Below are 26,151 nucleotides of genomic sequence, written 5' to 3'. Positions count from 1 at the left end.
AAGTTTTTTTGAAAAAAGTTGCTTAAAAAAAAAAAAAGGAGAGAAGATAATTGTCCTTCCCATACAGTAATCTTAAGTAGTTCTATGCATTTCTGAAATTAGCATGTCTCTCTCTTATGAAAGAGGTTCACAATAGCTATTACCATCATCCCAGCCACACATCAGTTGAGAAAAGCTGGACTTTTATATTCAGTATGTTTTATAATAGTCTTTTCCCAAGACTATTGGATAACAAGTGTTTGAGTTCCCCTGATTTTGGCAAGAGTTATATATCATGTAAGTGAAAGACACTTTGATGTCTTACGGTGTCAGCCTGCCAAGCCCATGCTATAAAAATGGAAGGAAATGTTTTTCAAAATTAGTAGTAAAGAATAAATCCCTTGGAATTCCATAATAGATACACACTTTCTTATTTGAGGTGCTAGCTGCCATTGCTACAATGAAATAACGTCCTTTCTTTTTGCATCCATTTTTTGAACTCTCTGAAAGCCGTGTAGATTCAAGTGAGCAATTATTATGTCCAGCACTTGATTACAGAATGTAAAGCTAGTACCTAGGAAGGAAGGACATACATTCATGCTGTTCTCCACCATCAGATAAAAGAAAGCACTAACAGCATGAATAGGAGGAAGCAGATGAGAGATGTAAGAGCAAGGAATTTTTTGTTGTTTGGATTTTACAAAACCCAGATCTCCGAGTGAAACAGTAGCAACTGGACCACTGTTAAATCCTCCAGTCTTCTTTCAAACTTAGCCTTGAGCATAAGCACTGTGCATGACTGACGGTCACAAATACTTCTTTTATTGGCATAATCAAAGAAAATATAATCTCTAAAGAGTATCTACTAATTGCCTTGTTAGGATAATTCACCATTAGCTGTTAATGTGTACATGTTAAATTATAGTTTAGAGGTAAAAAATTAATAGTTTAAAAAGAATGTCTGTTTTAATACTGGAATGGTAGCAGCTATCAGATTATTCAGGTGTTTGTATATTATATATTGAACTGTACTAGAAATATTCTTCTACTTCACAGTAGTGAATACTTCATAAGTATTTTTAATAATGTCTATTGAAATTTCTGTACCCTCTTAATTTTCATTTGCAGAATGTAAGGAAAAACTCAATGCATATGGTCAAACTTTTGATTTGTTCCCTGATTCATATACTAGAATTTCCAAACTGGTAAGAGTTACAGAGTACAGCTGCTAAAATACTACAAGTCACAACTGTCCAATAATCTTATCTGTAAAGGGATGTTTTCTGAGGCATAGATCAACATGGATTTCACTACACTGGATCTACTCTGGCTCAACAGACAACCTGTGACACAGGATATATTACAGAAGATGCCTAGGTCACCTATTACCACATGGAAAAGTTTGTGCACAGGGACAACTTTCTTTCTACTCCCACAGAAATGAAAATATGCATTTCGTAGTAGTAATAGATTTATGCTTGCAATCAGATCATACAGTAAACAATTTACTGAGGGTCCTTCCAAATTGCTCCCCTTTTCAGAGAGCATGTATAGCTTAGAGAAAAGGTGTGAATACCTTGAAAGGCATCATTTAATAACGTTCCCAGTTTAACTTTGCATTGATTTAATCTCAGAAAGATACAGTAGTCAAGAGAATTTTCCTTGTTTTATTTATTAATATTGTTCCTAGAGACTCGATGAACCAGTTGGATATTCCCATACTTAAATTTCTGGATATGGAAGTACTAGAGTTCCACTTCAATCCATTTGTAACTAACCTAATTAGAGGGTCTTTTTCTTTGAAACTCTTGGTTTATGAGGAGACAAAGTCTAGGTGTTTGAACATCTTCACTCATAGTTACAATCTAGTCAGGGCAAAATGTTTTCACAAATCTGCTAGGATATTTGTGACAAACACATCTAAGTAGAAACTGTCTAAGCAGATTAAAGGCTTCAAACATGTCTGTAATACCTTCTTGGTGCCTGCACATAGTGGAATCATTCACTAGATGCAAAGCACGTCCCAGGAATGATTTTGTACAGACTAAAACATGAAGCAGATACCTGAAGCTCAATTCACCCACTCAGTCTTGACGTCTTGGCCATTGGGGTGACGCTCACCTCAGAGCAGCAACCCTGCATTCATTTCTTGGCCAGCTCTCCTCTCTCTATGGTCTCTCACAAATCTATCTAGGCAATTCCATAATGTCTAATTCCTAGACCAAATCAAAAAAATGGATGTAGATGCCTTTATCCAAAATTGTGAACCAACCCCTTTCACCCTGCTTAGCAGCCCCCTAATTCTGGATGAGCTTGAGCTCTCTGCACTTCTTTCCTGAAAGTTCAATAGGCTCCTGAAATTCCCCATTGTGCACATGCTCATCATAGACCCACTCTGAGCATTTCTCTCCTACCTGAACACCGCTGGGATTCCTGAAGGACCCCATCTAGGAGATGTGATCTGACTGAGCCAGTATTCACACTGATAACAGCTGGCCTCACACAAAATGCAATTGAAGTAAGGTTTGGGTTTGTTGGCTTTTTCTTAATATAGGGTGAAGGGGGTACTGCCTTGGAATACTTGCCCAGATGAGGGACAACAACTGAATTCTCTTAGCTTGATAGGATTCACATCCACACCTCCACCTCCCAGCAGCATACAATTAAAGCATGATCTTATTGCCAGGCCACAGGCTAGGTTTGACATCCTCCAAGATCATGTGGATCATTTGTGGACTGCTGTTCCACAAGAAATGCATAATTCATGAGTCCAGAAGGAAAGCAAACATGAAAGAACTCACTGGTCTATTTAGGGCACTCAGCTGGGAGTAGTAAATCTTTGTCTCTTGTCCCTGTAGCTACTACTAAACAGCATTAAACAGTCACTAGGTAAAAAAAAAACAGAAATAATCCCCAAAATGGGACTGAAATACAGAAAACCCTTTCCAAACTGAATGCTCTAAGCAGTATACAATAGATTCATAGTGAATCACGGGGTCATAAAAACATGGTTGTGAGATAGACTTCGAATGCATCTCAATTATCCTTGGAAATATTTGTCTAATTGGCTAATTCCTTCTAGTGATGAAAATTCCACAGCCTTCCCAGGTAGCCTATCTCCATATTTAACCATCTTTACTATTCAAAAGCTTTCTTTAACTCTAACTGAAACCTCTCTTACAGCAGTGTAAGCCCATTATGTTTTGTTCTATTTCCAGTCAACATACAGGATTTTATCTTTTTATCATGTTTCTCCTAAATCATATTTTCTCTCACCTAAACAAATCCAATTATTTGAACTTTGCAATTTTTGCTACACGGAATCTCAGCATCAAGAAGACAGAGGCGTGGTGTAGGGAAGTTTTCATATGAAGTCTAATCTTGCTCTGTATTTTCCTGGCAGAATACAGATGTAGATTTGAATACTCCCAGGACAAAAAAGCTGAACGAAGGTCTTCAAGTATCTAGCTATTAAAAAAAAGCTGAGTCATTTGAAAAGAGTGAATCCTGCTGAGTTATTTCAAAGAACACTTATGAGCAGCTATCTTCAGGTATGGGCTTTGGATAATAACCGTCTGGCTGTGTTTGGCATCCTGTTTCAGCTGTCTAAGGAGTTCAAACACCAGCTTCTGTTATAAGAATTTCCCATTAGCTTCTCTTAAATGGTTTTGTGGTCAGCCTATGTTTTTTTTTCACTCTTTGAGAGGCACTCTTTGGCACTGTGGCGGGAGCTTGGGCACCCAACCCTGGGTTTTATATTCTATTTCAGGCTCAGGAACCTGAAACATAGGAAGTGCATCTAGTTTGCAGATCTCAGAGATGATGTCTGCACTGCACACTGGAACACAGTGACGGCTTACAATGACCAAGCTAGTTCCAGAACCTTGAACAGCGTAGCTGCATTTGTATGTCGCTGAACTTTCAGCTCGCCACCATCAGGACCCATGATGGCATATCTGTGTGGTACTATGCTGTGCTGGGTGCACCTAAACTAATCATTACTGGGGATCTCCAGTTCTCTGATACAAACTGTAAAGAATCAGGGGAAAGGATTTATCCACACATTTGAAGAACAGCAAAAACCAGACAAGAATTTGCTCGAGTAGTAGGAACTCTGAAACAGTACTATCCCAATTTAAGAATGAAATTTTTCACTCAGGCAAGAAAGTATGGAAAATCCAGGTACAACAAACTCCACATATTTATTATGTGCTTAAGTGTTTAGTTAAATTAAGATTTCTTTCCTGGATTTTGACCAATGTGATCAACACCAAAATATACTATGACAGAGGAACATCAACTTACTGAGATGATTGAAAAAGAATAATTTGAAAGAGAGACTAGTAATCACTGTATCTCTAATTAAAAAAAACTGCAAAGACCCTCTAAAAGACTGTAAACTTGTTTTTCAACTTCTATCTTTGAGATATTTATTGATCTATCTAGTTATACATTTTTACTATATTCAAATCTTAGCATTTTACTGTCTTAAAAGCTTGAGCCATTGCTTTCTTTTCCCTCTCATCAAAAGCATTTTAAACAAAAATTATTTTTCATTTATTGTGGGAAAAGCTAAGTTAAAGAAGTGAGAGCAATTTTATTCTGAGATTTGCTGTCATTTGGATCTCTTATGGCAGTTGGATCTCTTGGTTGGTCAGACAGCTGCCAAGACAGCTCTCGTCATCTTCAGCACTTTGGTGACAGTTCTGCTCTTCCAAAGGAATATAACTGTCATAAGACATCATGACAACATAACACAAGGTGATCTTGCAGGTAGCTGGGATCAGTTATATAATGAGTTTTCAAAAGTAGAAGCAAGCCTTTAAACTTTACTGTGTGTTCAGTATGGAACAGATAATCAATGTACTGGATTCTTGGTGTTCTAGTAACAGAAGCCTCGTTTGAGGCTTATTCTTAATAGGCCTTAACAATACTCACAATAAGCTAATGTAGGTAATAGCATATGACAATCATTACAGATAGGATAGGATAATGGTAGGAATAGTACTGATCACATATGAGTGAACAGTAAAGTCCAGTTACATAGCTTTGTTTTAGCTGGGGTAACTATAAGTTAGATGACCAGGAAACATATCCAAGATTCAAGACAGGTGAGACTTATTGCAAAAAGGCCAACAGATAACATTTTTCTTTTATTTAGATTAAGCTGTTATATCATATCCAATTATCTTAAACAGATTAAGATAATAAAAGAAGGATCAGGCAATGAGATAGCATTCCTCTGACCTTACTCTGTGTTCATGTGAAGGTTCCCATTTATAGATGCTCTGAAACCTCCTTGAAATTTGGTCTCTGAGCTTAGATAAAATAAATAAAATTTCTCAACCAATAGGTTAATTACCTATCAGTGTTCTTCAAAATAATCATTGAGTGTCATTTCTTCTTACATTTATTTTTGTGTTCATTTTTTATCCACATACAAGAATAAATACCCTGAAGAAGTCTTCTTTTTGAAAACTGAAATTTGTGGTAATTATTTTTCCCGAAAATTGAAATCATTTTCATATTTGCCCACCAGCAAGACTCTTCTCTGTTTCACTTTCTGCCTGTAGATAGACTATGAAGCAGGCTGTCAGGAGGCAGAAATTCTAGAGAGAAAAGGTAGGAACCTAAACAGCCTTAATTTTGTATCACCACAACTTGGCTCTCCTAACTTTAACATTATTTTAGTCAGGTTTCTTCTGGGCAAAAAGTGCTTCTTCCTCTTCCCATATGCAGATCAAACTCATTAAGTTTGTAATTAAGTCTTAAACTTCTAGCATGAAATTTACTTGTTTCATAGTTACAAGTACCTTAAAGGCAACTATAAAACAATTTATTTAGGCTTTAAAATTATTGTGAGTATAAGACATAGTAAATAATAAAATAAGACTTCTCACTTACATTTTAATATTTTAGAGATCTACCTCGTAGTAACTGGAATTCCTCGAAATGTTTTTGTCCTACAAGTCATATTGTACTTGTGTGGGCTCCATGACCACAGGTCTGGATCTTTGGAGACCAAACAATATAGTCTTGTCTAACATTCAGAGGGCATTCTGAGGGAAGGATGAAACAAGCTCAGCTCCTACTCATCTTCTTGAGAAAATGTGAAACGACTCTTACCAGGGAAAGACACTAGGTTACAAGATCCATGCAGAAAAAGCACTTGAAAGACAAAAACATGAGACCAGAAATTTGTGTAAGTGCCTGGTTAACACCAGCCTCTCAAAGAGCTTTATCTGAATAGCAATTTCAAGACATTCCTGTCAAACAGAACATAAAACACTTAAAAACTTTTTGAGGGCATCTACAGCAAAGAGTTGAGCATAATGCAGGGAAGCCCAAGCTGGCAGAGGCTGCATTACTTCTGAAACTAGCTATCTCTAAAAGCTAGCTATAGCAGTACAATACCAAAGCTCAACTAACTGGTCTTGCAGAGAGGATCGCTTACCAGCTAGGTTTATTAGGTTGGGTAATGGTGTGGCACATGACACTGAGTTTTAACATCTGAGTCATTCTGCTGTGATGTGTAAATACACAGTTTGGGCTTATGCATGCTTGTGCATCTACACTGAACTCCACTGACCAGGGAAGATGCCATAAAAATAACATTTAATAGAAACACAGACCCAACAGATTTCCGAGAGACATATCTCTAAGGTGCTAGAGACAGTCCTGGCAGAGCATGCCTAACCAAATTTACCATTAGCAGCATTGTGCAATTCTTTCAAACAGAATAAAAGATTTGGCATATCAGTTGTGCTTTACAAGCTGCGCAAAGTTGAAAGCCCCAGAACTAAGACCCAGTGAAAATCAGGAGATGAAGAGGGATAAAAGGGTTGTTGTTGATTTTGTTCTTCCTTCCCCTAACTGTTTTCAACACCTATGAGGGAATAAAATCAACTAAGATAGAGTCAAAGAACTAACTGTTTGTACTAAAGATACTGCATATCAGTAGAAGGACACTATAACACTGTAAACTCCCATCACCATGAAAGATGGCTGGGGCAGTTCAGGTCTGAGGTGGAAGCTTGCAGAACAGTTGTCCTGCTTCCAACAGACACAATTAGCCAAAGAATTCCAAGTTATGCATGAGGGGTAGAAACATATGCAAAGTAAGAGTAAAAGGCAAATGAATTTATATTATTATTCTAACATTAAAGAAGAGGAAACTAAAGCCAAAAAAGACCAAGCGATTCCAAAAATCAAGTAAAGTCAGAGGCACAGCAAGGACTGGAAGACAGCCCCAGCCATGGCACAGATTCCATTCTAATAGCTCAGTCTTCTCATTTTACTTACTTACATTGGCTTAGGGTTCAGAGTTAAGTATTATTTTACAGCTTAAAATCTTGTGTATGTAATTTCAACAAATCCAGTTTATTTCATGCAAACTACACAAGACTTTTTCTAAACACATGTAGATATCGTTATTTAGCATTCTTTTTTTAAAGCAATGTATATTTGTACAGCTACTATATTAAACAACAATCAAATCCCATATCTTCAGATTTTTGCTGTGTTCTGATAATTGGATAATTATGTTATCTAGCAGATATTTTTGTTTTCACACTGGTTTGTTTTGAGTGTAGCCAATAAAAAAAAAAAAAAACATACACAGCCCTTTCCATGAACTACTTTTAGATGAGATGCATCCCACCCCTCGTTTCTGTAATTAATAGCAGTCATATAATACATACAATAGAAAGTTACTTCCAAGCATTAGTTTTCCTGAAGCTTAAAAGAAGAGTCAGCAGTTCTTTGCAAAATCATTATGTAATGATTTTGTAGACACATCATGACACTTCTGCCTGATAAAAATATTTGCCTGTAATATTTCATTAAATCTAAAGTTATTGTGTAGCAACTATAAGAGGTTGGCGGCTGCCAAGAGCTGTGAGTTTGCTGAACAGAATATTATTTCTGGAGCCTTGCCCAGAGCTGAGACAAAATTTGACTCATATTCATGCATACATTTGCAATATACCTCCAAACTAAAATACAGATTTAACTCCATCACGAGGTTCTAGTGATATCATGTCAGAGCTAAGGATTGATTATAATATCAATGGAAGCTTAAGTGACTCTAAAGAGCTATGGTGATCTTTCCATAGCTATATTCTTTGGGATGTTTGTGACCTTGAGTTCTGTCCTCTCAGACTGCACATCCCTCAAGCACTGATTCAGTTGCTGGTAGGAGGATAATTATAATTTCAGCTACATTTTGTTTCTTTTTCTACTTCAGAGTGTATTAGCAAATACTGCAGTGAGTAGGAACTGCTATGTTTGGGAAGGTTATGTCTGCAAAAATTTAAAACCTGTAGAAATTGAACTCAGCTAGATCAGGACTAATGAATTCAACACACCTAATTTTGCTTTCTTTTTTCACCTAATAATCTCCCAACAAAAAACAGGGACAAAAGATTTTAAAAAGAGAATGAGAAAAACAATGAAAGCATATGGAAATCACACGAAACGTACATGATATGATTCTGTTCAATCTGCTTATATGTTACAGCATTTTATTTGATTTTTGTCTGACTAGTCTGTTCAAACTGGAAACTTTCCAGCACAAGGGGAGTGCCAGTCTCAGTTGAGATTTTTAGGTATCACAATGATACAAGAACTAATAAGAAATATCTTCAAACAGCTATGCAACAAATATTCTTTCTTTTTTGATAGTTGATCTTTTGATTTGCACTCATCAGCTTCATAAACAATAATAATCAGTTAATGATTAATTAACAATAATTAACAAATGAGCAGTATCTCCACACTATGGCTGCAAGCTTTCAAGGAGAAGAGTGTACGTAGGCAGATCACCCTTATATTAGAGTCCGCTACTGTGGGTGTGTCTCTTTATTACTTGGGTAGTGGAGCTGAGAACTATTTTTATTTAAATGACTGAAGCATCACATCTTTTGCAAGTATCCCATCATCCATCAGAAGATGCAAGTACTAAACCCTATGAATTCAAAGGAATCCCATGAGCTCTAGTTTCTCTCTCTGCTTTTTGTCTATATGTAATTTGATTCCAATACCTCTGTTAGATAACCAAGCTGGTTTCAAAAATGCTTGTATTTTTACTGAGAAATGTTGTTCTACAATTTTTCAGCTTGATAACCTATTTAACTGCTGATCCCATATTTTAAAAAGTTTTGGTGAACATAAATACAGTGCAAAAGTATCAGTATGCACTATTCACAATAAATTATTCCCTCAGTTTTAGTCACAAGGCTCATATTGGTCAGCTGGATCACAATATTTTGACACAGTAACTCTGACAATGGAGAACGACTCAGAAAAACAGAAGAGAATTATAATTCCCAGTATCAAAACAGCATTAGATTAACAATAAATACTGTAACAAGACATTGTCTTTTATTACAGCTATATAGTAAACAATAATTTAAGTTACTCTTGTTATTTTGCCTAATTAAAATCCAAAAATACAACATTTTCTCTTACCACTGAGAAGCCAGTGTGGTAAAGATATCAGTGGTTTCAGGTTCTTGGAACAGTTTCAAAAGTTCTGGATCAGATGACAGGTCAGCAAGGATCCTCAGTTCAATATGGGAAAAATCTAGCAGACAGTGTTAAAATAAATCTATTGCTCTAAAATAAAAGTATATCTGCATTTTAACCAAACTTTCACAAATCAAAGTGCAAGCCTGGACTGTTCAGTCATTTCCTCTTGCTCAGCAAAAACAGATGCCAATAAGAAGCTCATCCTTAAGAATTTATAGTCCAGCTACAGATCACAAGGTGCCCAATTCCTTCATTATCTTCAGGTGTCAGCTAACCTTATTACCTCTTATTTTCTACAAGCTTCTAATGACATGGCTTACATCTCAACCACTTCTGGGACGTTAGTCCAAAACACAGTAAGGAGTATACCTCATATAACAATATTAATCATTAATCAGGAATTTGATAGCCTTGTAATATGTAATGTCATGTAAAAGAAAATGAAAGAAGAGATCACAGAGCTGAGAATATTAATATGTATGAGAATAACAACAAGAATTATCTTACCTGCTGCTAAAAATGTATATCCTTTGTTTGAAACAAACAATGTTCTTGGGGAAATGGCTACTATTTCCTCTTCTTTTCCTAGAGAGAAGACAAACATACACTATTTGCAAACCCCAGTCCAAAAATGCTGGCACAGAAAGGGATGGTTGTTTGAAATACAATGGAATTCATCTGATCAATGATTACTGACAGCTGATAGCATAACGGTGGGAAAAATATGCATGTCTTGACACCGGAAAGAAAAATTTGGAAATATATATTTGAGAAGCCCATAATATCTACAAGATCATTAATGAATCTGATCAGACTACTTCCAGACAGGCCTATATGCCACAGTATGTACAGTGCTACAGGTTTACACAGCCATTGCTCACATATCTTTTCTAATAACTTTCAAGAAATACTTACAAAAATCAAGGGGCAGATAAAATAAAACTGCTATTAAAGTTTTCTATTGCCTCAAACAGACCCCACTGTTTTATGATCTGTACTGTATTTCTAATCCAGGGAGTGAGTAGCTGTGAAAAGGCAAGCCCGCCCTTATCTAAGAACCAAGTACAACAAATGAGCAGCATCTCCACACTATGGCTCTTTAAAGGAGGAGAGTGTATCCAGATCACCCTTAGATTAGAGTCCACTATTGTGGGTTTCTCTCTTTATCACTTGGGTAACGCTTTTCTAGGCTTTGCTTTGATCCTCCCTGAATCATCTCTGCTCAGATCCACTTCCCTTATCAAACACAACACATCTGACTAACTTTTGGTGCTTTGAGTTTGATTACAATGACCCAACTTAACTCCTCAGGAAAAGCTTTATGAGCTGAATGCACATAAAACAGTCCCTAGGATGCATAGCAAAGTTAAGATGCATAAGTTTTCATCTGGAAAAAGGAACAGTGAGATTGTCCAGGGGAATAGAAAATCTAAAAATTTATGAGTATTTAGATCAGTGCTGAAGCAGCAATCTTCTCAAGGGAAAAAACAGCAGAAAGTAATTGGTTTAAATGCTAATGTATAACTGTGCACCAATGAACTGTACTTTTATGTTGGAGCTATTGGTCAGTTTTAAGAAACAATATTTTATCATATAACTCAGTAAAATAATTAGATAAAATTGCCTTTTCATGTTAATAAAAAACATAATTTACCTTTTATGTACTGTTTCTTTATAATTCTAACTGGATGCTTAGAGATACCTTGAATATTCTATAAATAAGAACAAAAACGCTTAGTAAGTAAAAATTTATAAATACTTGTTTTATGAACAGTTTATAAGAAGAATAAAAACCTTAGTGATACTAATGCCAGAAAGACTTTCTCATAAAATAAATAAGATTAACAACCTTGCCTTTCAAAAGAGAATACCATAGTTCCAGAAGTATTTTGAATATTTGTAATTTGTTTTGATTTTTGCAGAACTTGTAAGAACCATTTGTCACTGTCAGACTTTAAAAATCCTAATTTATGGAGCCACTATAGAACATAACGAGTAACCCAAATGAAGGCCATTTTCTTTTAACTTGAATTTTTTTAGATATGGTGGCAGAAACCTGTGCATTACTTTCAAGAAAATGATACCTCTGAAAACTGCCATAAGGTACAGGAACAGAATCTTCTTCAGCTTTTAAAAGTTTTTCTAACATCTATTCCTCCCTTTTTGAAATGCATGATAAAATATAGGAGGAGCTATTTACTAGGAATAGCACATCAGTGAAGGTTAAAAGTAAGAACCAAGTTTATCAATTAACATAATGCTGGACTAGGTATAATAGAAGATTACTAGACTCTATTTCTAATGATCTGGGATCATACATCTTCAGCCAAGCAAGAAACATCGCACAGTAGCTTCCTTCTGTTATTTTGTGTCATTATGTCTCATCATCTAGAAAGGTGGCACATGGCCTCATCATCTAGAAAGGTGGCACATGGCCTCATCATCTAGAAAAGTGGCACATCACAAGGGATAATGTGTATCAAGCTCAATTTTCATAATTCCATGCAATTAATTTGCAGATGCTTCAGAAATTGGATGAACATACTAACTTTATGTAACACTTATGAATTTAGGAGTTGGGAATAGTGGTATGTAATTTCCAAATGAGAATGATCACCTTCTATGTAATTTTGAACTCAAAATCATTATTTTAAACTTACAAGGGATGCAGTCAAACTGCAAAAGCTATTGAAATTAAAAGGGTAGTATTTTATCAATATTTAAAGTGGAAGTAAAAGAACAACCCCCCAACCCCTACAAAAACAAGATCATTTCTAGTCTTAGTATCACTGTTAAAGACCCAAAATATATTAAAGCTGAACCTCTGCCACAGTGCCATACCTGGAGAGACAGGAAACTACCACATAATGTACATGATATTTTCACTGTGCAAGAAAATAAGGAACACGTCTCTCAAACCATCAATACAAAGTTTGACACAGAGGAAACAACACCTTGAATATTTTATTCTTCCGTTTCTAGTAACATTTAAGAACATAGCTGTGTCAGTGGTCATTGTAATGCCACAATCCATATTTTACAGTACATAGCTATTTAATCTGTGTGCAGAACTAACATTTCCATTGAAAACTACAAGATGGGGAGGATCAGTGCTTGTTAGTATGGATAACATGCAATTTAAGTGGCCACAGAAGCTAACAGGTTCTCAGGACTTCAGAAAATTATTTACTCTGCGCCTGGACATGAATGTGGGAGCCTAATTTTACCCATTTTTAAAAAAATTTTGGCATAATGTTTTAATTCTGACTTTAATCAGAATTGGGATCAGTTAGAGACCATTTTACGGACTTTTCATTGACCTCTGTATTGGTATTGACATTTACTTAGTAAGATCACCTTCAACACAGGTTAAAGAACTGTTTACAGTTACTCCCATGAATTATTGCCCCTTAACTCATTAGTTTCAAAAGCTTGAACAAAGTGAAATGGATATAAATTCATTTCAAAATCTATCTTACAATGGTAAAATAAATCACTATATTGCCATCCTGTTTTCATTGAAAGCACATGCAAGAAGCTTCCCTCAGGAAAATTTTAAAGCATTTTTAGAATATAATAATTCTGAAAAACATTTATTATATAATTCAAGAAACATGAAAGTGGTAATGCTTATTTTTAAGCTACTGGGATAGGTTGATAGATTCTTCTCACCTAATCAGTCATTTGTTAAACTAGATGTCTACCATCCCTCTACAGTCAGTAGTCAGACAGGAATTTCCAATGGGTGATTCAATTTCCCTGTGTAAGGCACACATATTACAACAATTTGGCCTAAGGTTCCCCTGGAGATCTTTTTAAGATTTAGATTACCAAATTCAATGAGATAAATTTACCGTAGATATTTTAAAGGATGGAGAAATAAGGAGACAATAATCTCAGAAGAACCTTCCAAATGAAAAGCCTTCCTGTACTTGAGTTGAAAATTCAGTGACAGTATTATTATATCAACAGCAGAAGTGGCTTTTTGTAAGTAATTATTGCCACCTTGGACTATGTAATATAGTCTATATTTATGTTTTTGTATATTTATTTCAAGTATACTCCTGGAAGACCTTCACAGATCCAATCTGAGATGTGACTATTATTCCTTATTGTTAGAGAAGGGCATCTAAATTTTGTTAGAATTTACAGAGAAACAGAATTATTCTTTCCATACAATTATGCTTCAATGGGCAAGAAGAAATACGGTTGAAACAGGAAAATGGAAAAGCTAATTATGAAAATTAACTATTACTACTTGTCTTCATTGTTTCCAGATGAGCAAAAAGCTATTCTAGTGGATGATTAACAAGAGAACACTAGCATTAGTTTAAAATCATCAGTAGCGGCACATGGAAATGCTCAAGAAGTGTTAATCACAGATATACAAAAAAGGAAAAAAAAAGACAGAAAAATCAAACTTGATTTTCCTGCCTAGTATGGTTACAGTAAATCTTTTTTTAAAAAGTGTAATCCAAAAAACATTTGTGCAAGTTCCAATGGACGGAAGGATGATAGCAGCCAAGGTCCTGGTTTTGGACCTCATCCTTTGAAAGGCTGCAGAGATTGGGAAGGTTCCTGAGGACTGGAAGAAAGCAAACATCATTCCTATTTTCAAGAAGGGCAAGGAGGAAGATACATATGTACACATAAATATGTACACATAGGCATCTATATCCATATTCTTTTTTGACTAGAAAATAGCTCTTGTTAATCTACTAACTGCTCGGATCTGCCTAATTTCTAAAGATGTATGGAATATGCCTGACTGTCTAAAGACCTATAAACTGCAAAGGGGGAACAGAAGAAAAACACTAAGTAATTGCAATAAATAGGAATGCACAGAGATGGCTGCAGACTTTTTGACGGACATTTGATTCTGCTGAATTTCTGCATTGATCTAGAGCCTCTTTTAGAAACTTTATTTAAAAATAGAAATAGAGATGAAGCTTATTCACTGTAATAAGTGGATCCGTTCATAAATGTACATAGTATGAATATGTCATCATCAGGGAAGCTCAAAACTACCCAAGGAGATAGACTGAAGAGATACAAGGAAGCAGCGAGCCTATTCCCTTAGCTGTTGGCTATATTAGGTAAAGCTATAATACACATCTTTGTTGACACAGTAACTAGTCCAGGGGCTGTTACAGTGAGGCATAATGCCAAAATCTACAGCAAAATAACAGACAATAGTATGATTAATATTGTCTTACTGAGGCTATCAATATTAGTAGAAAGCAAATTCTAATTGCATTTCTTACATGCAAGAATATTTACTGGGTTTGTGATCTTGTCAGATTCAATTTCTCTAATAAAGCTTGCTTCAGGAATTCAATTTTTTCCTAATACTTGAGGAAAACCCAGATTTTCTTTCCTGTTTGATGAAAGATCATAATAGTGAAATTCTAGGATTTTTTTTTTTTAAATCTCATGAACTGTACCTTTCTAGCAAAAATTGAAGCATAAAAGAAAAAATTTTTGGAGTTTCTCTTAATACCATCTTCTCCAGAAAGTTTATCAAAATAATTAGGACACAACTGTTCTCTTCAAACAAAAACTTGGTTCTACAAAATGAAACTCAAAATAATTTTTTAAATCCATGGCATCTATTTGATGCCTAGCATTGTGTTGCTTCTGGAGCAGTACAGACCATTTGTTACAATGATAACAGATTGATGGATGACAACTCCTTTGAGCTTTATATTCCATATCCCCAAAGTTATTTATTTTTATTCTTGCAGTGTTTTTTCCCCTTTCTTTTTGCTTCTTTAAAATTTCTCATTCCTTATCCTTCTTTTTGAATTGTCTTTTCTTCCTCTAAGTGGGACTGCATCTATTGGGAACCCTGTGGGGATAAATTGTGCTCTCATAGCTCAGTTAATTACTTAGAGAAGAAACGTAAGCACAGGTTCAGTGAGCTACTTCCTTAATCTTCAACACTCTGCTTGCTCCTTTGTTAAAGACCAAAGCTGCTGGAGGAATCATGAGGAAAACTGCTTGTTGCCTAGAATAGTATTCTTACAATGAAGAACAATGAGACTTTTGAGTCTTGAGGGCACCCTCAAGACTCAATTCACTCAATTTAACTGGCATCTCCAAAGCTGATGGCAAGACATCTATAAGAAATTACACAGCAGAAATATGAAAAACTTGATGATTTATCTTTTGGAAAATTCAGATATTCAATTATTGTCCATAGTGGCATCTATTACTGCAAAGGAATATATAGTTTTGCAGTAAGATTTCTACATGAGAAATAATTTCAAGACAGTTTGAAGCTTATTTTTTAAACTGCAGCATGTAGCTCAATAGAGATAATATGAAAATGAACAAAGTCACCATAGCAATACCAGACTTTTGTACATGCATTCCCAGGCACATCTTAACTTGTGTGCAATTGCCACCTAGTGGCTAGTTAAAAATTAAAAACATTTTCCTTTACAAAACCACAGAATCATACAGTATCAGAACAACAGAATCATGCTGGTAAATATTTCTTAATTTTGGGTACTAGATAATGTCTTTCGGCAACTGCAGATGATTCCAAAGTAATCAAGTTGGATATAACACTGTTCTTTCCCATCAGCACAGAATTATCATGGTTTTACACCTGTCAGTCAAGAACAAGACTTGACCCACCACCTTCTCACAAGCTTAAGAAGCTTTCAGAGTGAATACAACAAAAGGAATTAAAGAGTGACTAAAAATACCTACTTTTTTCTTTAGATAGTTGGCCATGAAAAAAAAAATAGTATATTTGACTACCTATGACTAATCCCCTTTCGCTATATTCTTCCAAATTTAGAGTCTGTCAGTGACCTCTGCTAATAACAGCAAAGCATACTGTGAGGAAGGACTAGAATGGTTTTCAAAATAAAAAAAAATATTTGACCTTAACAATTTAGTGGTTTGACATGTTCTGGGACAAATTTTGACAAATCATGGGTTCAGCCCAGAGGCTTGGTTATATACTGACAGATAACTAATGTCTGCACAGCAAGCAATAGTGTATATACTTGGCCCTTCATGCATCTTACAAAGAGACAAAAACTGTTTTATATAGAGAGAACAGATTTAATCACCTATTTTATTTCATTCTCCTAACAGATAAGGATACTCAGAACATAAGCTCAGTTAACTTTTATTAATGTAAGAGACTCAAACTCTGGGATGTAGGATATACTGCAGAAAGGTACAATTTGGTTTTGGTGAAAAAACAGTGCTGAGGCATAGAGGTAACAACCCTCTGAGTATCAGTTAAAGCTAGTAAATATTGTGTTACTCGTATACAGCTGGTATACTATAAAGTAAGCAGTTTCAAGGTAATATTACCCAAAGGTACAAATATTGGACCTTTAAGCACATGAAAGATGACAAGGTTTCCAGACTGGAGGAATTTATTTTCAAAAGAAAAGATGTAACATAAGGGTGCTCTATATAAGGGTAAAATTCAGCACCCCAAACATGATTATTCCACATACTGAGGAATTTACTGAGCATACGTAAGCAGGGAATTCCTCTTAAAGGCTACAAAAGCCTGCGAACAGGAGGCTGATTGAAGGAATTAAAGGGAACCATAATCAATGTCTCTTTCTTTCCTCCCAGCAAGAAGTGGCGATTCTTGATTCAATAGCATTGCAAACTCTAACAGGAACCTGAGCCCTCTGGAAAAGCTCATTTTCAGATTTTTGAGAGTTCTTCATTGTCCAGGATGTTAGAATTAACGACTAGCAGACTGAATAGGTCCTTAAACTATGAGTGCTTGTCTAAGAGCCACAGCCAACAGATGATCATGATGATGCTGCAGAACTCAGGACAACAAAGCCATGTGGGAGTCAGTCAGATGACTCTGTCCTCTTCCAGTTACCTTCAGTGACCCTCATACACACAGCTATCTGTGTTCCAAACTTGAGAGAACACTTCCATCTACAAAATTCTGGGTCAAATTTCCTGAGATTTTATGAAAGGATGCTGAGGAAACTGAATTGGCAATTTTTTCACTCTGACACAGAGAAAAAGAACTGTCAACAGAGAAAGCTGACTATAATAGCGATGTAGAGATGCGGAGATCCTTTCCCTTAAATTCTTTAGGGAGCCAATGACGAAGATTTTGATAAGCCATACTGTCTGAAAACTGGACACACAAATCAAGAAGAAATGGCTCTGGCTGTAACTAACATCTGACCTTCTCCTGTAAACCCTTCTCCTTCCATAAGCCATTCTTTTTCTTTCATTCTTTTCTCTCCACTTGATTTTTTTGTCTTGTCAGAATTCTTGGCTCTTTTGAAGTCATTTTTCCTGGCTGACAGACAGGATGGGAGAAGAACAACATATGGCAAAACAAACTATTTAAATGTTCTGGAAGTCGTTGAAGAACTGAACAGGAAATTTAAAGCCATTGTTTGGAACAGTGAAGAACAAGTGCATATAGCAATGCTCTGAGTATATAAAACATAGATTTTATAGAGAATATAAGAGGCCTTTCTGAATAATGCTTTCTTAAATTGACTGTCCTTTTCATTTTTTTTAAAGCATCAATAGATTGAAATAATCTAAAATATACTAAAAGAGGAGGTTGTAAAATGTGAAGAAAATTAAAAAATTCTTTAAGTATATTCCTCCATCAGACACATTTCTTATTTTGATCTTTTAAAATCTAGCATGTAACTTCTAAATTTATGTTTTAATATAACAAATTTCAAATTAAGTTTTTATATTCACCATAATGCACTACTTTTATTCTTCTAGTTTTGTAATTATTCATGTGTATCACAAAGCTGTTCATTTTTGCCTTTTACTTCAATTCCTCTTAATGGAGAAAAAAGAGAGGTCCCCAAGTTGGGCAATTAAAACCTGTAATTCATGGCAACAATGACAGAAGAGGTTCGATGCAAACATAAATCAGATGGACAACATGTAATCTGATTCTGATCTCAGCTAAGTATCCCGCCATTGTTTGACAGTAGAAAGTCAACAGAAAAATATAAACCCAGTTTCCCTGGTGTATCTGCAGCCATGATGGGAAGGTAAAGGAAAGCATTAGTCCTTTCTTGCTGAAGGGGCTTACTCCTGCTTCTTGGCAAGTTGGTCACATCTAGCCTTTTTTGTGAGCATGAAATTAAGACAATTCATTTTGAGCTACCAGAAGTGCATGATTCCAGCCTTTGTTATCCTTCTTTGCTGTTTCTAGCAAACTGAAATGGAAGGAGATTGTATAGACTGTCAGAAGAATGCATGCTTCATAGTCTCTTAAAACTAAGTATTTTCAGATTTAAAAAAAATGGCAACAGAAGAAAACAATTTAAAAACAGAAAAATGTTAAGAAATACTTTGTTAAAACTAAACTTAGAGTAATTGAACTTCTGAAACATAAGGATAACTATGTCACAATTAATTGTAGCTTTGCTATATGGGATGGAAATTATAATACTTTGTCTCCTCCAGTTAAGTCCTGATTCCTTGTTTAGGCTTTGAAACTAAGAAACAGTCTTTCTTTTTGAACTAGTAACATCATGCAAAGCAAAAAGTAGCAAACAGAGTGAACGGGGATGGTCAAACTGTTCGGAGAAAAATAAGTTCGGATTCATCACAGTAAATGGCACAATCATTCTAAAGATAGTTACACTTTGTCTTTATGAATGTGATAAGTAGCCTTCACAAAACTCTGATTTCAAAATTTTCAGCTTATGCTTCTTTCAAATACAGATATTCACTATGAAGGTTTGACAGCTGTAAGAAAAGAAATGCCAATCAAAAAAATGCTAGCATATGAAATGCAAAGCAATATTTTTTTTTAAGTAAACTTTTTACAGTACATTCCTAGTTCAGTAATGTTTTATATTTATGACGAATGTGATAAAACACTACAAAGAAAAAAATATATTCAAGCTGCACAGGCAACTTGCTCACAAGAAAAGAAAACCTATCTCAATTTCTAGATAATATGAAGATGTCTAATACATATGTATTTTTCAAACATAATCGAAAATTCACAGCTTCATCTTGTGATTCCTTTCATAGCATCAGATGAATATCACTATGCTAAGAAAATTCATTAACTTTGTGTAACTAAAGTAAGGTACACAAAAGCAGATGTGAACTGAACCAATAACCGTGGTTAGTTGAACTTAAAGTCACACTGAAGTCTGTACCTCCTGAAAACACAACCGTAGTGGCTCTTTTCAGTAATAAATCATTTTGGTTTCTTCTATAGAGTCAGAATCTCTTAAAGAGGCAGATCATCCCTAACCTTTACATGGCACACACAATGGAGCAGGAGAGTAAAAGCAGCTTTCCTCCTTCTGAAGTTTTATAAAGTATAGGAACTGAAGAAAAAAAGTGCTAAAATCTTTCACATCATAGTAAGCTACTCCTGCTTGACTTCTGAGTTAATGATGCAGTAAAATACGAAACACCTATCAGACAAGAAACAAATACCCTGAAGAATTTTTAAAGAGCAGCAAGAAAAGAGTTGAGCTAGCACAGGAAAAGCTAAATATTTCTGGCCAGTCTTAGAAATTTTATAAAACTTTTGTTTAAATTTACAGTCTACTTGGTGCTTCTGAGTTCCTGTTGGTACTTCAGAATAGCATGAAAACTTTAAAATGATGTATCATAGCCAAGACCTTTGGAGTTTAATTTCTATTCATTCATTTTGTTGTTTCTTTGATAAATGTAACAGCCCGCCCTTGTTTATACTGCATGCATTTACTCACAGTGATTACCAGTAATATTCCTACCCTCCTTTGTGTTTTGTGAGATAAAATCTTATCCTATAGTATACAACAGTGTGTTAGATTTATATCATCTAGAAAAAGCAGCATATTTTTTAAGAGGTTTCATCAGCAAAGGCTAGTCTGTTTTAGATGGCTAGAAATATCAATATTATAAATATCGATCTTCTAAAAAAAGATTCAATTATGAACCTGCAAGAAGCCAATTTCTGGGTCACCCTAGAGCTGGATTTGAAAACAAGATATTCTTGCTGTTGGGTATAACAAATCTTGTTGAATATATTGAATCTTACTGAGAAAATTTCCAGTCAGCAAACTGTTCAAGCAAGAGCATAGAGAACAGAGGGAAAATGCACATGCTGAAAAACAAAAATAATGAAATAAAAAAAATAATGAAATAAAAAATGTAATCCTGGCATGGAGCAGAAATTCAAATTTTTGTGATAGAAGAAATATGATATGGTAACTTCAGCAGTGAAGACCCCCAAGCAACGCACTGGAGCACTGCATGAAGACTACTTCTTAGAAAGGAATGCCACAATAGGAGGATGTGTGCATTTTCTGTTTGGCTTAAAGCTACTTTTAAAATCATCCTACTCAGAAGTTCTCCCTGAAGACGAGGTAAAGGAATGATTAGAGGAGCAGAGGAGCTCTCCCCTGCTAACTGCGAATCCAGTGATTCCATGCTGAAGTAGGGGCAGGAGGCCTGAAGTTGGAATGGCACATGCAAGCTGGTCCTGGAGGTCACCAACCCTGAGGAAGCACTTAGTGCTAATGACACTGCAAGCGGTACAACAGTAGGCATGCTTAGCGTTGTGTGGAATAATAGAAATTCAGGTTCTTTGAGATCCGAGCAGCTAAAAAACACATGCATTTTCCTTGTGTTACTTTGTAAACCTTCCCATAGGAAAACAAAGTGCCAGTCACGATGGTGACACGAGAACTGTCTGAGGTACAAGCCTCTTGGTACTATGTCTATAACAGAAATAAAAGTGGACAGATTCTGGTCTCTAGCCCTTAGGACATGTATCACAGCATGGCTAACATCTATTCTGAAATATACTTTATTTTGTCCATATTATATTTTTGGAAAAGTCTCTGACACATTCTATCAATGGAATCAGGCCCAGATACTGTCATGGAGAGTTCTAGCCCAGCAGGACTGTGTACGGAACCACGGCAGCGAGTGTGCTAACAGTTACATATTATGCACAATAATACGACAGGGCTTGAGCTTGGTCCCTGGCCCTGCTGTGTCTTAGTAAGGATGAAACCTTGGGGGACCAAAGAAGGATACCAAAACATAGTGGATTTCAATTTTCAAAGCAGCATCAGAATCTGCATACTATTTCCTTACTCCTTTTGCAACATTCACTCCAGTTAGAATTTGAACATGCTAGTATTAGACTTAGGACTGCAGCAAATTCTCCATGGGAATTCTAGCTCTATTTCTCCTATAGAAATAAGTCTCCTTTTTTGTTGAAGGACTCATTTTATTAGTTCTCCTCATTCCAAAACTAATCATAGTCCTTGCGAAAAACAAATTTGGCAGTTAGACGAACAAGCTAAAACAACTCACTTCTGAGAGTTTCTGAGACAACAGATTATTTGTGTCTCTGTGATTTTTTTTTTTTTTTTTTTTTTTTTTTTTTTGGAATTGTCTTCTAACAACATAGGAAATGATGTTTGGAGACTTGAGTGAATTTTTAAAAATACCACTACTGGAATACTTCATATAAAAAAAAAAATCTTTAACCAGAGCTTCTAATAACTTAATCAACTCACAAGAGGTACCGACAGACAACTTCTGTAAGAAATAGGCACACAATTTCCTATAATATAAACATGATAGACAATTTACTGCACATTGCTGAAGATACACTTTTTGAGCAACTGTCTTACAGATGAGGACAGTGAAAATGAACTCAGTAGGAGATGGACTCTATCAATTCTTAAACTCCTCAGTATGGAGGTACGAGGACCTCAAGGGATAACAGATGGCATTCTCAAGCATAAGAAACACATGCTCTGCCAGGAGTTGAAGTGTGTTTGGACAAACACTGGAATAACAAAGATTGTGATTATAGATATTATTAAAATTACCTCACTTAAAAAGGGTTTTAATTTGTAAAGTAGTGAAAGCCATGTAGATAGCTAAAAATCACTCCTGTTGACCCAAGATAATCCCAGTTTTGTTTCTTGTTAGCCATTTGCTCCAGTCATATTCATATTAGAGAAAAAATGCAGTAATACTAGCTATACTCCGTTACGAATGTCTAAAAGGTGATCAGTGCATAGTTTTGGCTTCTACCTGCAGGCCTTCTACCTCTGCATCACTGGCAGAGGCCTTCCAGGGACAAAATGAATCAGCATATACCAAGCTACCCTAATAAAGGCCACTCAACAACTGTGGGTGCTCAAGGGCTGGCAGTTTAATTTACAGATAGTCTATTGAAGTGTAGTATCTTAGAATTTGAATGTAACAAATGGAAGCATGCAGTGCCATCATCTCGCTAGCACAGGGGATCTTCACAGGAACTTTTTGCTCTCTTTTCTAGAAGTCTAAGCTTCTCTGAGGAGATTTTTGCCAGAAACTAAAGGAGAGCGAAGAAGGAATCCAGCCTCTACAGTGAATATTTCATAATGCGCTAAAAATACATTAGCTCATACTACCCTGAGTTGTATGGAAGCTTTCATTTTTGAGCTGTTAATTTTAATTGCTCTTTACATTTCTGTGCTGATGTTTAGTTTGTAGAAGCAATAATGACAGACTCCCTATCTATGCTGCATTATGCAAGCACTTTTGATGTTGATTTCTGTATAGAAGCAGATTTACATTGACTTCACATTATCTTTCTTTAAATACCGCACAAAACATGATTATACAAACAAAGATAGTCCTAAATAGAAGAGAGGTTATCTACATGATTGAACTCCTCCTATTACTACAGAATTACAGCTCAGATGACACTCCAAGCTTTACCAAGCCAGATGGAAAACACGATGCTATCAAATGTAGTCTTTGCATTGATGATGCTAAATTCACCATAAGATTCATAAACATGTTATACGAACATGTTACACAAACCTACCGCAATGTTGACATAACGTAAATTTGTAACATCACAACATTAGAACTACAGCCTTGTCAACATGCTCATTCATTCACTTTTAAGTGAAATTTCACTATATCACAAAACAAAAAATTGGGAGAAGTGAGGAAGAAAGAGAGGAAATAGGGAATTTCTGTCTCCAATGTTGTAAATACAGCTTCTTTACAAATGCCAAAACCTTTGCTAAAATATACCTCTAAAAATAAAGTAACAATGAAAAGGATTGTAAAACCATCACAACCCTGAATATACACAAGATACTGTTTTAATAGTATTAGTGCAGTCATGATCAGTATGCGACTCAATAGTATTGTAAGAAATATATTAAAAAGAAACACTGTAAAAAAAAAAAAACCCTTCATTTTGAATGCAAGAGATACTCAAAGACGACAGACCAACCACAATAAACACCACGCATGCTCTGACTTTCTCTGTGAATATATCAGCACATCTGAATGATGTGTTGTTTGTATAGACTAAAAAATACCACAGTTAATTGCTTTGATGAAAAGGTCCAAGAAAATGCATAGGCAGAAAAAGTTCAATTTCTCATCTCTGTTGAGACAATCTTAAAAATGCATTATTTTGGTGAAGCCTATGTCAGAGCACACTTACCTAAAAATGCTTCTGTTAATTTAAGTGAATAAAGACAACTCTTGACAGGATGTTTCAAATGAACCTGGAATATGTCTGACTGACTTGTCACTATCTCCAGTGTTTTCCCAATAAGCATACTTCAAAAAACTATAGAAAACACAATCAAGTAAGGTCAATGCAGACAAGGATCACAGTGTAGCACTGTCTGTCCATTTCATGTCATCATTCACCTCAGTAAGACAGCATATGAAAACAATTTTTTTGAAAAAAAAAGATATTCTTAATAGTGTAGTTTTACAAGCAACCAAGGCACTAGTACATTTCTGCTGAAAAATGAGATCTCACCACATCTCTGCTCCCAGACAGTGTCTGGCTGCTCACCTTGCATCAGCTCTGATACCTGCCAGACCCTTCTAAGAGTTGCGAAGGAAAGGGACAGGGGACGCAGGACACCTTTTCAGTAGCGGCGAGCTGCTATACAAGCTTCAAACACCTTGTGGAACATTCTGTATGTGCTGGAATATTTGTGATTAGAGATTATGAGCTGCCTCAAACAGTATCGCTATATCACAGGTCAGCCTGTAGCCTTAAGGAGGCCTGGGACAAAACACCTCAAAAGTGAAAGTTGTCACAGTCTCTGTCAGGGTGAAGTTTTGATAGCATGATTCTGACAGTCCGCTTTGATTGGTATGCACGTGTGTGCGTACGCTAAGGATGCAAAACCTGCTGGGATAGTGTTATTCTCAGAGGACTGAGGTCAAGCAAAGGGAAGCAGATAGGCAGTATCTCATTCATACTGGCTGCAAATCACAGTATAAACTATCTCAAACCTACACCCGAGTTTTATCTCAGAAGGAACTAGCCCATTCACTCTAAAAAACAGCGCAGAAGGGAACTAACACACCTACACTGTGAAGAGAGACTTTCACACATTGATTAAAAATTGACTGAACAGTCTCATTTTTGATGGCAGTCATACAGGACTGTCTCTACTTCAAGTGATTTTGTCTCTTCTACTAGAACTGAAATGAGATGGACAATTTATTATTCATACTCCACACTGATAGTAACATACATTTTCTAATAAACAAGCATACCAATCTCTATCATGCATACAGTGTCAGAAGATATTACTTATATCTGCTGGAGAGACTGAGGTGTATTCAACATTTCAGGTTTCTTCTGGTCTTTCTTTGAGCACATGAATATTCAACCGTACTCTAGTTAGTGTCTCTAATGACATTCCTGCTTTCTGAATGCAAGTAAAGCCGAATCTGCTTTTCTGATTGATATATTAAATTATTTTATTTCTCGACCTTTTTAGACAAGCTGGTAAAGACAGTTTTCCTACTAACAAAGAGGAATGCTTTTATTTTTTTCACCTGGCCTGCGAAGGTAAAGCAGTTTACTTATCACTGGTATGCCTTTTTGTCACTAAGAGAAAGGAAATGCCCCTTGAAGCCCATCCATCTATGCTTTCTAGTTTAATGATAAAAGCATCTTCTGAAGTACAGAAGTGTAAACTCATAGTAACATTTCAGTTCTCTCTGCTGCAGAAGCCTTTGGGGAAAAAACCACAATACAGAATATCCAATTCTAGTACAGAAGTTTACATCTTAAACCAAATTATACCAAACAGTTATATGCAGTCTTTATATCTAGGTTAGGAGTCTCTCTTCATTCTAAAAGAGGCTTTATCTTAACTGGATTTATGCCTCCTCACCTCAGTTGTGACTTACTTTTGCTTTAAATGCTGAGAAGCTAGAGTGGTATTTTAAGGTAGGCTTGAAAAATAGAAGTTAAATTTTTATGAATGTAATGAATATATTTAATATGATAGTTTTTGACAAGCAATATAGTAAAGGAGCATGCAAATGTAGACAAGATCAATATGTTCATACAAAATCATCATTAAAAATAAAATATTCAAATAAGAACCCTAATTAGCTGTTCCTAATAGTCACAAGCAATCCATCATAGAATCGAAAAAATAATTAGCATATGGATACATTATAAAGTAATTTGATGGAAGAATTGAAGGGTTTATGTATTTTTAGTTTTCAGATACACCAGTTCTCATGCAGTAGCAAATAGACACAATGCTATAGCAGGAAATTACAATAGCAAATGTGCCCTGTTTAATGATGTACTATATTATTATATACCATTTTTTGTTATTTGTGAAAAAACACATTAGT

At 35.6% G+C, this 26,151-nt stretch overlaps 1 protein-coding gene across 1 annotated transcript in view; it reads right to left on the bottom strand.

Moving 5' to 3' along the window:
- POLN (DNA polymerase nu) overlaps nucleotides 1–26,151 on the bottom strand; it is a 108,660-nt gene that overhangs the window by 50,448 nt on the left and 32,061 nt on the right. The window contains exons 16-18 of the mRNA XM_026112781.2: nucleotides 11,162–11,219; nucleotides 10,015–10,092; nucleotides 9,448–9,562 (exon numbers count right to left, since the gene is read on the bottom strand). Of these exons, the coding sequence (XP_025968566.2) occupies nucleotides 9,448–9,562; nucleotides 10,015–10,092; nucleotides 11,162–11,219 (251 nt within the window). The remainder of the gene's footprint in view (nucleotides 1–9,447; nucleotides 9,563–10,014; nucleotides 10,093–11,161; nucleotides 11,220–26,151) is intronic.

Source organism: Dromaius novaehollandiae, chromosome 4, assembly GCF_036370855.1.
Source record: "Dromaius novaehollandiae isolate bDroNov1 chromosome 4, bDroNov1.hap1, whole genome shotgun sequence".
Taxonomy (NCBI): domain Eukaryota; kingdom Metazoa; phylum Chordata; class Aves; order Casuariiformes; family Dromaiidae; genus Dromaius; species Dromaius novaehollandiae.
Note: the sequence above shows the minus strand (reverse complement) of the source record. Positions and strands in the feature narration are given on the sequence as shown.